The 12,977-nt window shown below is 33.6% G+C and overlaps 2 protein-coding genes across 4 annotated transcripts; both read right to left on the bottom strand.

Moving 5' to 3' along the window:
• Positions 1 to 271: 271 nt before the first annotated feature.
• LOC130813286 (sugar transporter ERD6-like 7) lies at positions 272 to 4,412 on the bottom strand. 3 transcript variants are annotated; one of them, XM_057679089.1, is made up of 16 exons: positions 4,278 to 4,412; positions 3,924 to 3,986; positions 3,711 to 3,800; positions 3,416 to 3,475; positions 3,147 to 3,212; positions 2,917 to 2,992; positions 2,312 to 2,376; positions 2,124 to 2,216; positions 1,950 to 2,030; positions 1,516 to 1,600; positions 1,361 to 1,404; positions 1,218 to 1,280; positions 1,063 to 1,122; positions 765 to 815; positions 534 to 648; positions 272 to 409 (listed from the first exon to the last, which is right to left on the bottom strand). In XM_057679089.1, the coding sequence occupies exons 1-16, from the start codon at positions 4,332 to 4,334 to the stop codon at positions 294 to 296; spliced, it is 1,185 nt and encodes a 394-aa protein (XP_057535072.1). In that variant the 5' UTR covers positions 4,335 to 4,412; the 3' UTR covers positions 272 to 293. The 3 variants fall into 3 exon arrangements, with proteins under 3 accessions (XP_057535072.1, XP_057535074.1, XP_057535073.1); XM_057679091.1 differs by having other exon boundaries at positions 534 to 664; XM_057679090.1 differs by lacking the exon at positions 3,416 to 3,475.
• A 1,895-nt stretch (positions 4,413 to 6,307) lies between these two features.
• Positions 6,308 to 11,964, bottom strand: LOC130813285 (sugar transporter ERD6-like 7). The gene is made up of 18 exons (XM_057679088.1): positions 11,663 to 11,964; positions 11,498 to 11,560; positions 10,184 to 10,273; positions 10,058 to 10,117; positions 9,913 to 9,978; positions 9,713 to 9,778; positions 9,511 to 9,586; positions 9,143 to 9,207; positions 8,975 to 9,067; positions 8,760 to 8,840; positions 8,541 to 8,625; positions 8,395 to 8,438; positions 8,244 to 8,306; positions 8,107 to 8,166; positions 7,764 to 7,817; positions 7,592 to 7,651; positions 7,392 to 7,506; positions 6,308 to 6,682 (listed from the first exon to the last, which is right to left on the bottom strand). The coding sequence occupies exons 1-18, from the start codon at positions 11,804 to 11,806 to the stop codon at positions 6,567 to 6,569; spliced, it is 1,401 nt and encodes a 466-aa protein (XP_057535071.1). The 5' UTR covers positions 11,807 to 11,964; the 3' UTR covers positions 6,308 to 6,566.
• Between the last annotated feature and the right edge of the window lie 1,013 nt (positions 11,965 to 12,977).

Below are 12,977 nucleotides of genomic sequence, written 5' to 3' on the forward strand. Positions count from 1 at the left end.
TATGATTTTGACTAATATGTAATGCGCAGGTTCTTTTGTGGAAAAAGTTAGAAATACTTCTTATTGTCATACACAAAGATATCAACATTGAAATCTTCATCAATGGAAAAATGCCTTGAATTTCAAATGCTGATTTTTAATGGCATATGTAGCTAGAAAGTTTTGCTATTTGAAGCTGTTCATTGTAAGTGCTTCACCCATTTACGATAATGTCATCACTGATTTTTGTGTATATATTCTATTGCAGGCGGTCACATTTATCCTGCAAGATTTTAAAATCATGTACTCTTTTATTATCCTTTAATAGTGAGCTGGATTTGCTCCAGAGTTCTGCCATTTGTTTCCGGCACCACCTTGATGACAAATATGATTCCCAGTGCATTACTCACTCCAAAGAGAAAGAAGGTACCTAACAATTCACAGATGTTATGTATTGTTAATTTTTTACTATTCAAATCATGATATCAGACTTTTTTTGAGTTGCTCAGAATAATTGAATACTGGATTATCCAATGATGAGTTTTAGTATATACCATAAGAACTCCATTCCATAAGGAAATTGAATGTGTAAGAGACAGCCCAAGCGCCAAACCAATTTACGAGTGTTGCAAGACTTCCCGCCACTCCTTTTAAATTTATCGGAAAAATCTTCCACAAATACAAACTATATACGTATACATAAAGATAAAAGAAGCCTAATTTGTACAATTATTCTTGATAACTACTCTATTACTATCAAAAACAAAAACTAGAAGAAGCTTTACCAGTATACCAGTAGCTGCAAGTATCCCTGCTTTTGTGTGTCCATGGTGCACCTAGTTGAGAAAGAACAATGTCATTGGATCAGGGGTGATGCCATAGAATGAAATTTTTTTGGGGGTGGGAAATATGTGAAGCAATTCTAGCAACTATCGAAAAATCTGCAGAGGCCGAACTAAGAAATAAGGCCTCATGAATAGAGTATGAAAGTAGGCCGTGGTGTGGCTTCACCACTGCGTTTGGCTGATTACAAGTTCATTAATATGTTATAAAGCTATTAAGAAAAAAACATCCGTTAATCACCTTGAGATAGAAAGCAATAGCTGTTAGCATGCAACCTAAAGCAGATCCTATTGCTGAAACCTACATACAATGAATGATAAGTTTAACCTTAGAAATATATTGTGCAATGTAAAACAACTACCTATATTGTAATAGTTATTTGTGCAAAGCCTTACCAATAGCAGCGGCTTTCTTCCTGTTTTATCAATCAAGGTAGCTCCGACAGATGGAACTTGTACCTGCGAGTTTTGAGAGAAGTGGCACATGCAACAATATTTTTATGGTATTGGAATTAAAGGGTCAAATATATTCTTCTAACCTGAATCAGCGCGTATACAATTGTTCCAATCTTTGGGGAAAATCCTGCAAAAAAAAGAATTGGTTCTTAAGTAATCTTCTTACAAATTTTGGAGAATGTTGTGAAGATAAAAAATTAGAATAACGAGTTATGTAAATTTGAACAAGGGATTTTACCTGCTGTCTCAAAAATGTTGCTTGCATAGAAACATATCCCATTGATTCCTCCAATTTGTTGAAGTACCATCAACCCAACTCCAATCTAAAAAACTCAAATTAGCAAGTAAATCAAAACTCATTTAAGGAACATTGAATATGTGTATCAGTATTTGTCATCATTTGTGTTTGTAGACATCATGAAAACCTTGAGTTAAATTTGCATAGCTGAACACAGATTTACTCTGGAGGAGATCGATGAGCCTGAACGCATACAAGTCCAAATGGTACTTCATCTTAAGCCAAAAATTTGCATAGTTGGAGTAGTTCATTAGTCCCTCCATAATTTTTCAATGCGGAATAACTCACATATACAATCATAGTAAACTCTAGCTTGCATGACATCAAAAGGTTGATATGAAAAACATATTAGCTTAAGGATAAGGAAGTCTTACAGTAACACAATGCACATATTTTTTCTGGAACAAGTCAAAGATGCTAGCGTTGGGTTGCTGTTTGAGCTCCTCTATGCAACTCTGTTCAATGGAAGTTAATCAGTAATTAGAATACTTTAAACAATCCGCCCCGACCTAATGTTTTCGAAATGTGTTTTTTTGGATGTTGTGTACTTGTATTGCAGCCGCCTCAAGGGTTACATCTGCATCACAACCCCGGAGTTTCTGAAGTGCAGCTTTGAACTCCTCCTGATGTTCTCTTTTTGCCTATAACAACCACAGTAAGTACTAAGAAGCAATTTTGTTCTCACTGCATGTTCTAGTAATATAATGTGAAAACCCATCAAATGATGTGTACTTACCAACCATCTTGGAGACTCTGGAATGAAAAATAAGCCCAACAGCATAATTGCACAAGGAAATAGTTCTTCAAAATCAGAGTAGGTTAGTGATACAACAACAACTTTCTATTACCCCAATGCTATGAAGTGGCTCCCACTTATGGTGGGGTTTCAAGGGTCGAATTTACGCAACCTTATCCTTGTTAGTGATAACACTAAGAGGTGGTTTCCGATTGACCCTGGTAGCATACATTATGTGCAACTTCACATAAATAAGAAGTGTACTTGATTTAATGAGTCATGTAACTATAGTCCATTTTAATCCGAAACCAAAGAACTATTAAACATAACATATCTTCGGGCTAGTGGGCTACAAGCATCAACTTAAGCTTTAGGTTGAGTTGGTTTCTTGACATGGTAACCAAAGTCAAGGTGACGGAAGGTAACGGATTCGAATTTCATCTACGCCTCTGGCCCAAAGGGCTCTTGTGTCAGTGGAAGTGATAAGTTATATAACATATCTTGAGGCTACAACCATCCGCTTAAGTTTTTGATGAGTACAGCTAGTCCATATAGGCCTTCTCTAAACAAATGTTATTAGTTTTTATGTATTTTTAAAGCCTTACCTGCTAATGCTAATGCTCTCCATGATATAACTAAGCCTATGAGAAATGCAACTGCAATTCCAGTAGAGATCATGACCTGTAGAAGATATAAGAACAATTAGGTGCAAATGTTAATCTCCACTGAACTTGTGTATGCAAAAGGTTTAGCTATATTCCTAAGATCATTGATATTTTTTTTGTATGTATGATTCAGTTCTGTTAATCAAAGTGTATATGCTCAAAAGTTTTACCTGATTTAATGTTGTAAGTGCTCCTCGAATGTTCACAGGTGCTATTTCAGCAATGTAAACAGGTACCTGTAAATTTGTCAAATATGCAACTTGACTATTAAAATTGCATCTCTTTATCTTTTAATTTGAAAAATTATGTGAAGACTTTAAGCATAGGCTCGCTCAATTTTTAACCATTGTTGTCATAGAACTTGATTTTTAACCATTGTTTTCTTTTTTCTTCATGTGAATATGAGAGAATTATTGAAATAGATAATCTGAAACACAACCTTGGAAAAATAGATAGTTAACCACCCTGCTATGCAGCAACCAACATAAACTCTCATGGCCTACAAAAACACAGCATTTTATAAAACTAAGAGTACAAAATCAAATGACTCATACCCATTTTATATATTTGAAGGAGAGAGTCATGGGTTAGCCTAGCAGGTGAGGGCTTTTCTTTCATCATTGTAATAGGAGTTTGATTTTCACCACTGATGGGAAAGATTAATTTTCTTTCTCCCCGCCTATAGAGATTTCTAGCCTACCCCTGAATCCAAACAAAATGAACCTGATATATACCCATTTTCGACCAAGCGAATCAGCTAAAGGTCCACTAGTTATAGCACCAAACATCGCACCAAATGTCAGTATAGACCCAAAAAGTGAGAACTGCATTATATTCCATTTCAAACATAAATCAGAAAATTAATAAAACAGTTAAGAGCATATATAAAACAGTTGAATAAACTTGTGAACCTGCACAATACTTTTCTTGTGCATTGGTGAACTCACCTGAGCAGTAGATAGATGAAGTTCTGAAGTTATGGAAGATTGAGTAGGCGATGAGTATCCTGCCTGAAACATTTTTTTAGTATGATTACGTATACATGGTGTTAATCGAAATGAATAAAGAAGAAGAATTCGTTTGGACGACTAATAGAACTGATCTATAGGGTCATGTAGTTGACCCCATATTTTTGGAATCAAGACTTTGTCGTTATTGTTGTTTGATTACATATATATGTAGGGATGAATTATCTATACATGTGTGTTGAACCAAATGACTCAGGTTGTGGTCTAGGCAAACTCTGGTGTAAGATTATCTCTTTGTACATGTATTGAATCAAAGAAGGATGAGGGACATACACAAGCTCCAAACTGATATGAACCACACACAGCAACACAAGTACTAATGTAAACCATCCATGGATATCCTTTGTTGTTACCATTGAAGATGGTTACTTTGCCCTCGATCTCGCCTTCTTCTATGTTGACATCTGTCCCCTCATCTTCTCTAGCAGACATTTTTATGCTTCTCTTTGTTTTCACCTTGAAGTTACACAAAGATCAAACTGAAGATGTAGTAAAATTTTGCTTAACTAAATTTTATAACGACTTTTTAAACAAAAAACTATCTTATAATGTGAATTTGTCAGGAAAATGGATGAAATATTTCCCACCCTTTTGTATGGAATAATGAAGGAACTATATATTTTGTTGTTAGAAGCAAAGTTACAACCCAACTTCTTAAATGAGGCGGTCTCGAGACCATCTCTATTAGGTTGGCTCATGTACATTAAGCGTGTTAAAGTGATTATTTATAATATTAAAATAATCAATTAAAAAATGGGTTAATTATATGGCACGTCTCATACAAGACAAGCTGAACTTTTTAGGATGCTTTTAATTTTTTTGTTGTTTTAATTAGTGCAATATGCATATCTTATCAAGTGTTCAATGGATCCCTATGCAAGGTAAAAAGGTTTGATCATTGTTTGTTCTTCATCTAGCTTATTGTAGAATCTATGGTAAATAGATACTCCATATTCTTATTCTCTACGAAGAGATCCTTTCTTTTATATTTTCTGAAAAAAAATATATATATATATATTTTTTTAGACACGTGTTATACTGTCAGCTTGTTACTATTTTAGTTTACCATTTTTTAACTTTAAGAAATAAGAAAGTCCCTGTTGAAACATAAATTTTTGTGAGAGACGGTTTCTTTGAGAGACCATCTCTAATTAGATCGGCTAATTATATATTTTTTAAAATATTGTAAGTAGGCATTAAAAATTATGTAAATAGACATTTAAGAAAATGAAAGTAGGCATTAAAAATACGGTAAGTAGGTACTAAGGATAATATAAGTAAGTATTAAAAATACGGTAAGTAAGTATTAATCTTTAATGGATTGGGCTTGAAATAGGTCTCTGAAGAGACTATCTGTTGTTGAAAATATAAATAAATTCTTAAAATAATTAACGTTCATTCTAGTTAGATAAAGCAAAGCATGAACACAAAAATTGTTGTGAGAGACCGTCTCTCCAAAAGATGCATTAAATATATGGGCTAAATAGTCTAATTAATACAAATCAAAGAGAAAATAAAAATGTAAACTTCTTGTTTTGAAGTCGTCTCTTTTAAGAGACGGTCTCTCACAAAAGTAGCTGGATGAATAATATTTTGCTTGCATGCCATGGCACAATGATGAAGAAGTTATTAATAAATAGTCCATACATGAGAATCGGTTTTATCTCAAACTCTTCATTAAAAAGCAAGTATCACGGGTTTGAGTTGGATTCTGACCAAGTTTTCCCTTTGTCCTCGGTCTATTTTGTAAACAAATAGGCTATATGTGACTCTTCTCCAGTGTCTTTTTATATGAAAAATTTAGGACTCGTTAGTCGTGTGCGTTGGTAAGCTATTTTTCTTAAATTGACTCATTATTTATTACCACATTGTTCAAAATACATAAGCTATTTACTTTAGATTTATATCTTTTTCATTTTATTTTCACACTAAACACTGACTTAACTAGTAGATATGAGATTTGATTGGAAATGAATAAATAAAAGATGATTATGAAACAAATGCTATTTGGAATCCTTTTGTTAGGTTATTGTCACTTTGTTATGATACGTTTGTTGATGCTTGATGGCACTATTTGAAGCCAAAATTTGGTGGAAGCATTTATCAAAAAATAACGTATTGTCACCATTTTTCATGTTCCACAAAATTTATTTTTTATTTGTCATATTAAATTTATCCCACTAAATTCGTCCCAAAGTTAATTTTTATATATTTAGTTTAACTTTTCATCTTATTCACATATTTCTTTTACGTTTTAAAAATATTTATTTTAGTCTCAGTTTTCATGTTTTGTTCACTAAATGTCGATAGAATAAATTTAATAAGACAGAAGTAATATTTATCATCATATCAATACAGTAGCTTATTGTTAACAAAGCAGTAAAATCAAGAATCAGATACTATTATACTATACTAGTATTTGTAAAGACGCAACAAAGGATACTCCACAATCAATTAATCACACCAACAGTGATATGAGAAGAATGAGACTACTTAAGCTTTTTAAAAAGAACAAACAAATTTTGTCTCAGAAAATAATGTGTTCTTGATTCTTCTTTAGCTTTAAGCATTAATGGCCGCTTGGATTTGTTCCAGTGTTCGGCCCTTTGTTTCGGTGACGACCATGATGACAAATATGATCGATGCTGCGTTGATTAACGCGTAAATAATAAAGGTACCTGCGGAAGATCAACATTGTACAAATGTGTCATAATGTGGATAAATTTCTAATGGTACACTAGAGCATTTTTTCAAACCCAGCACTACCTTTGTTTTGTATTGCAATCCCCTATTATAAATCTTAAAAAGTCCGGCGTTTAAATCTTAAGATATGCCATAAACTCTATTGTCTGTGTCCCATTAAGTTTGCTACGTATATCCCAAAAAGTTTCATATGGGGAAATGACATGTTGCAAACTCGAGAATCCTAAGTTATACTGATAGAGGGTTTTAGGTTCAGAACTCACCAGCTAATGGACCCTTGTTTGTAGGGATGTTGTATCCTATCTCCATATCAAACAAAAAAAAAATTGCAAACTCAATGGGCTGAACGATCGGATATCAAGGATCCATCTTATCTATAAGTTTACATTGATGGTTGTAGTCTCGTGATATGTTATATACTATATCATGTCCCTTTATATGAGAGTTGGTTGGGCTAGAAGTATGTATGCAAGATTTAAACTCATAACTTTTTGTCACATTGACTTTTGATTTCTTGTCACTTTTGATTTCTTGTCAAGAAATCATCTCAACCAAAAGTGTAAGCTGATAGTTGAAGGTTGGAGCTCTAGGATATATACCCAATCAAGGATTTCGCTGCCTACTCCATGTACAAGAAATTATGTAATTCAAGCAGTATCATTAAGATTAGGCTTAAGCATATACCACATGAATTCCATTCCATTAGAAAATTGAATGTGTAAGAAATCAACCAGGCACCGAACCAGTTAACCAGGGTAGCCAAGCTTCCAGCAACTCCTTTCACGTTTATGGGGAATATCTGCTAGAAAAATAAAACATCAGACAGTAATATACTATCTATATTGTATCCATCAATCTTAAGATTGGAAAAAATATGTTATCACCTCTGACATTACAACCCATGGAACTGCTCCCATTCCTACTGAAAAGGCGGATATGTACACCTGATTCGAGATAAAACCAATTTGGTTACATCTTTGACCCCTATGCATCTCACATAATTTGGAATCATTATTCTAAAAAATGTCAAATCTAATGAATGAATGAGCGCGGTACCAGTATGCCAGTGACCGCAAGTATTGCTGCTGCTTTCTCCGATGTGTCATGAGCCTGGTTTATAAAAAACTGAAAGTTTTACCCATTCTATATCTCTGCAAGTTAAGGGTGTTTGGCAAAATAGCTTGTTGTACAATTTTAGTCTATTTAGGTACAAGTAAATGGTTGAGTGGCCAAACCATCTAACGCTAGTGGTTAGTAAATTAATTGGCTGAAACAACCAGTTGTGAACAACTAATTTACAACACCAGCGTGCTCAAAATCAGCTCAATTAGCCGGTCAGCTATCAAGTCATTTGCCAAACACTTAAAAGTGATCATCAAAAGTATGTTCAAAAAGTTACCCTGAGGTAAAAAGCAATAGCAGCCAATATGCAACCAATTACTAACCCAACTGCAGAAAACTGTAGCAAAAAGAATAAGTTCACGTTGAATTATGGGGATGAAGGTTTCTTAAACGCACGAAATAGCTAGTATTTACCAAAAGCAGTGGTTTTCTTCCTGCTTTGTCAATTAAAGTAGCTCCGATACCTGTAATCACAACCTGCAAGAACAATATTTTCTTAAAAATTGAAACATGTAGTCGACACAAAGAACATCGCTGATGTGATCCAATGACGGGTTTTTTGAACCTGAAGTAATGCATATATTACAGTACCAACGCTTGGGGAGAATCCTGTGCATATGTAAATAAATGTCAGGTACGTATGGGAAGAATTTCGTATTGGGTGGTCATATCTGGCTCTTACAAGCAAAATTTAAACGAAAGATTCTTTACCAGCCATCTCAAAAATGTTGCTGACATAGAAGCAGATACCATTAATTCCTCCAAACTGTTGGAAAACCATCAATCCAACTCCTATCTGGTATCAGACATTGAATTAAACTATGAGGCATGAGCACATAACGAGTACATAGTTTAAAATCTCACGGAATCACACATTGAATTAAACTACGGGGTATGAGCACATAATTTATTGGATAGATGGGAACTTACCGTGACAGAATGTAGATACCTCTTTTGAAATAAATCAAACATATTAGCTTTTGGGAGCTGTTCAAGTTCTTGTATGTAATTCTGTGCATCGAAAAAATAGAATGTGAAAATTTGAGTTTATGAGTTAAATGTAAGCATTCTTATCATTGGATATATATATATATATATATATATATATATATATATATATAGGTGGATAATCTGGCAACTCACACCTGGATCTCAGCAGCCTCAAGCGTAATATCTGCATCCTTGCCACGGAGTTTCTGAAGTGCAGCTTCAAACTCTTTGTGAGCTCCTCTTTTTGCCTGTATTTACTTAAGATAGATAGATTTGTTCCACGTATTGTATAGATAAACATTTGTTTGCTTTTGCATTCTTACCAACCATCGTGGAGATTCTGGAATGAACACTAAACCCAAAAGCAGGACAGCACATGGTATAAGTCCTGCAATATATTTCCCGGTAAGTCTCTTTCACCAAATAGCAGTACCTAAAACAGTGTCACATGATTTGCGAGTGATTCGTAATCTCCCCGCGAATCACAAATGGAAAAGAGTAAATTATGGTCGGTTTTAAGCTATTTGAGGGAATCGCGAATGCAAATTAGCAAGCGAATTATATTACAATGATCTAAAACAATATTACGTCACTCTTAAAATCAAATTGAGCACCTAATTTGAGACATGAGGAGATAACATAGTCATGCACACTTAGTCCTAAGCTTTCTATACTCCCTTGAAATTGTTACCTGTTAGTGCTAAAGCCCTCCACGGTAATACTATGCCTATAATAAATGACACTGAGACTCCAGTGCAAATCATGAGCTGTGAAAAGGAGATAAGAGTGTAAACAGATGCACACGATGAATCAGTATGAATCATACAATTAGATATTGAATACTCATAAACAGAGAAGATTGCTCTGTTTAGTTATGCAAGGAGCATCTCTACCTGGTTTAACGTTGTGAGTGCTCCTCGAAGACTAAAAGGTGCTATCTCCGCAATGTAAACAGGTACCTATTGAATCTCCCATGAATCGTGTCCGTTGAAACATTTCATGTTGTTTATTACAAAACCTTGATTTGTTGAATGAAGTTTTCTCTAGAATGAGAAATGTCATATATCTAAAAACTAACTCAAAACATACATACCACATAGGAGAAAGCACCCATTCCATATCCCCCTGCGAGTCTTCCTGCATCTAATGCTACCGAACCCTGATATGTAAAACAGAAAATTTTGGTTAATTTTTCTCCAAAACTTATATTAAAGAGATGAAAAAAAATTTAGATTGACCTTGGCAAAATATATGGCCAACCATCCTGCCACACAGAATGCAGAATACACTCGCATCGCCTGCAAACATTTTCACAATTCACAAAAGCTCAATAGTTCAATTCCCACGTAAATTTTACGTCATACCCATTTCCTTCCAACGAGATCTGCAATAGGTCCACTTGTGATAGCTCCAATCATTGCCCCAAAAGTCAGGATAGAACCAAATAGTGAGAACTACATGACAATAAAATTTTTCATAAAAAATGGAGAGTGAAAGCAAACATGTAAATTGGATACTCTAAGTTCTAACACAGCTAAGTGTCAAATATTAATAATCATCAGCCTATACGAAGCAATACAGCTCTAAGGTATAACGTGTGGCTTCAGCTATATTTGATCGAATACACTTGCATAAACTTGTTGGCTCTTATACACTTATGTAAACTTATTCGAATTGATTTTGCTAAAATAAGCCATATAGAACATTGCCTCTTTTACAATGATAACAATGTAAGCCTTTCCCTTAATATATGAGGTCGAATTCATGAGCCATTAACCAAAATAAGCTAACATAAGACATCGTATATAAAAAAAGACATCATATTAAACTTGGTTGTCCTTGTATGAACTGAAGCAAACAATTATTCCTGACAATTGTGTCTTCAAGAAGGTACCTATCAAGAACAAGCTGTAATTTAAATGAATCTGAAGTCAGAACTATCAGTAGTTTTGGGCAAAAATGGCCAAACTAAATGTTTTAAATCCGTAATGAAGTCCCATGAAAAAATCTGTTCTCACTCTTATTTTGGTAGGCCAAAAATTTATAAGTTCTTTGGTTTCGAAATATAATAGACTATTAGAAGACTCGTTAAAGCATGCACACTTCTTATTTAATGTGAAGTTGTTAAAGAGGCTAAATCAACCAGAAGGTTAAACAGACATTGAGCCTACAATATATGTTATATACTCTATATAAGCTTTTGGTTGAATTGGCCGAAGCTATGGAAGATGTTTGCTCAGAAACAACCTCTTTGTTATCACTAATAATGCTAAGACCGTGTACATCCAATCCTCAACTCCGGCTTATGTGGAGTCATTTAATGACATTTGGTGATATGGAATGCTGTTGTTCTTGTATAAATCCAAACTGACACTTTAAAATTGCGTTACAAATTCAAGAACAAACTACAAATTGATAAGATTTGTGTGAATGAAGTAAAAAACCTCCAAGAAAGTACTCCAATCAGTGATATATACAGACAACTAAGTTCATCATCATCATCATCATCGTCCCAATGAGTCCTCCCTAAAACAGGGTTTTGAGAAGGGTGGGAAAGAAGGCATATAATACCCTCATCATGAGAACGCCATTGGATACACAGACAACTTAATTCCAGACCTAAATAAAGTAACCAAAAATTAAGGTAACCTAAAAATATAAGAAAAGAGGAATTAAACCTCGGCAGTAGAAAGGCCAAGTTCAGCAGTAATGGCAGACTGAGTTGGAGACGAATAGCCTGCCTGAAATACAAGTAGATGATCTGTTACTGTTAGTAGAGATTTAAGCATACGATGTAAAACGTTACGGTAGGAAAAGAAAGAGCGACAGGGAAAGGGACATACACAAGCTCCAAATTCATAAGAACCACAGACAGCAACAAAGGTACTAAGGTAAACCATCCATGGATGGTTTCTTCTGCCATGAATGGTGATTTCCTTAGCCTGAATCAATGGTTGCTGGACACTCTCATCGTCTCCAAAAGCCATATTCTAACAGCTTTCTTTTGGTTGTCTGGTATCCTATTTTAACTTGACAGAGATGCTAATCAGATACGCAATTAGATACATACAAGTATAGTACTCCTACAGTATACTAACCCATCTTCGTCAAATCGCACCACCTTCAACTGACACATAAAAATTATATTGATATTTTCTAATATATATATATATATATATATATATATATATATATATGGGAATGATAATAAATTTAAGGAATTTTCATATGGTAATTATGATTTTTTTTTTTTTTGTTTTTTAAAATTTGTGGTGGCCTTGAATTTTTTACTTTTTTCATTTAGTAATCAAAATATTAAGTTTTTGGTTAAATTATGCACCTATTCGACTGGATTTCAAAATATGTGGTCAATTAGAGTGATCACAACGTTTGTTTTTTTAAGAAAATGTCATTACGTTGGGTAAAAATAACATAAAGTTGATAAAAAAAACTTTATTTTTGTTTACCACGTAGAAAAATTAAAAGGTCAAGGTCACTACATGAACTAAAAAAAGATTTGGCTACCACATGAAAATGTTGAAACGTTAAGGTTACAAGTCTTAGCATATGAAATTTCTCGTAAATTTAAGTGGTGAGAACAAAGTTACAACTTATAAAATAAAAAAATAAAAAATGTGGGGTAATATAAACCGGCAAAACTTGTAATGAAACAAGCAATGTATATATTTTAATTTTAAAAATTAGAATACACACAAATTTATTTCATTTGTGTTTTTTGTTGTTTACTATGAATTCTCTTTATTGCAAACCCAACTTCAGACGTTAACTCAAAAATTCTAAATAATTTGCACCCAAATCCATCAGAATTGATGAATCCGGAGTCTTAAATGGATTGACATATCATGCATGATTGAATTGATGTCTAACATATCGATTTTTATTAAATGGGATAATTCATTAAACTAATTAATAAATGAACCATCAAGTTGAATTCTTTATTGATGTTCAATCAAATTGCGAAAGTTGAGTGTAGAATTAGTTTAGTCTTGATGTATTAAGTTGAATTCTTGTTAGTCTTACATTGATATTGCAGAGTTAAGAATACGAGCAACTTGACCTTAATAAATTTGTTAATTGATTAAAAATATCTACTTTAATCCTCTATTTGATTCAAAATATATCAAGATAATGTTTTTA

The sequence above is a fragment of the Amaranthus tricolor genome, chromosome 5, assembly GCF_026212465.1.
Source record: "Amaranthus tricolor cultivar Red isolate AtriRed21 chromosome 5, ASM2621246v1, whole genome shotgun sequence".
Taxonomy (NCBI): Eukaryota; Viridiplantae; Streptophyta; class Magnoliopsida; order Caryophyllales; family Amaranthaceae; genus Amaranthus; species Amaranthus tricolor.

What these genes read in the sequence shown, in the direction of transcription:
- LOC130813286 (XM_057679089.1), bottom strand. Translation starts at nt 4,334, where the DNA reads ATGGTTTACATTAGTACTTGTGTTGCTGTGTGTGGTTCATATCAGTTT. An exon ending in CACTTACAACATTAAATCAG is followed by an intron (nt 2,993 to 3,146) that starts GTAAAACTTTTG and finishes TATCTTCTACAG; the next exon opens with GTCATGATCTCTACTGGAAT. An exon ending in TTGCAGCTACTGGTATACTG is followed by an intron (nt 649 to 764) that starts GTAAAGCTTCTT and finishes TATTTGTGGAAG; the next exon opens with ATTTTTCCGATAAATTTAAA.
- LOC130813285 (XM_057679088.1), bottom strand. Translation starts at nt 11,806, where the DNA reads ATGGCTTTTGGAGACGATGAGAGTGTCCAGCAACCATTGATTCAGGCT. An exon ending in CAACATTTTTGAGATGGCTG is followed by an intron (nt 8,439 to 8,540) that starts GTAAAGAATCTT and finishes ACATATGCACAG; the next exon opens with GATTCTCCCCAAGCGTTGGT. An exon ending in GAAGAAAACCACTGCTTTTG is followed by an intron (nt 8,167 to 8,243) that starts GTAAATACTAGC and finishes TTTTTGCTACAG; the next exon opens with TTTTCTGCAGTTGGGTTAGT.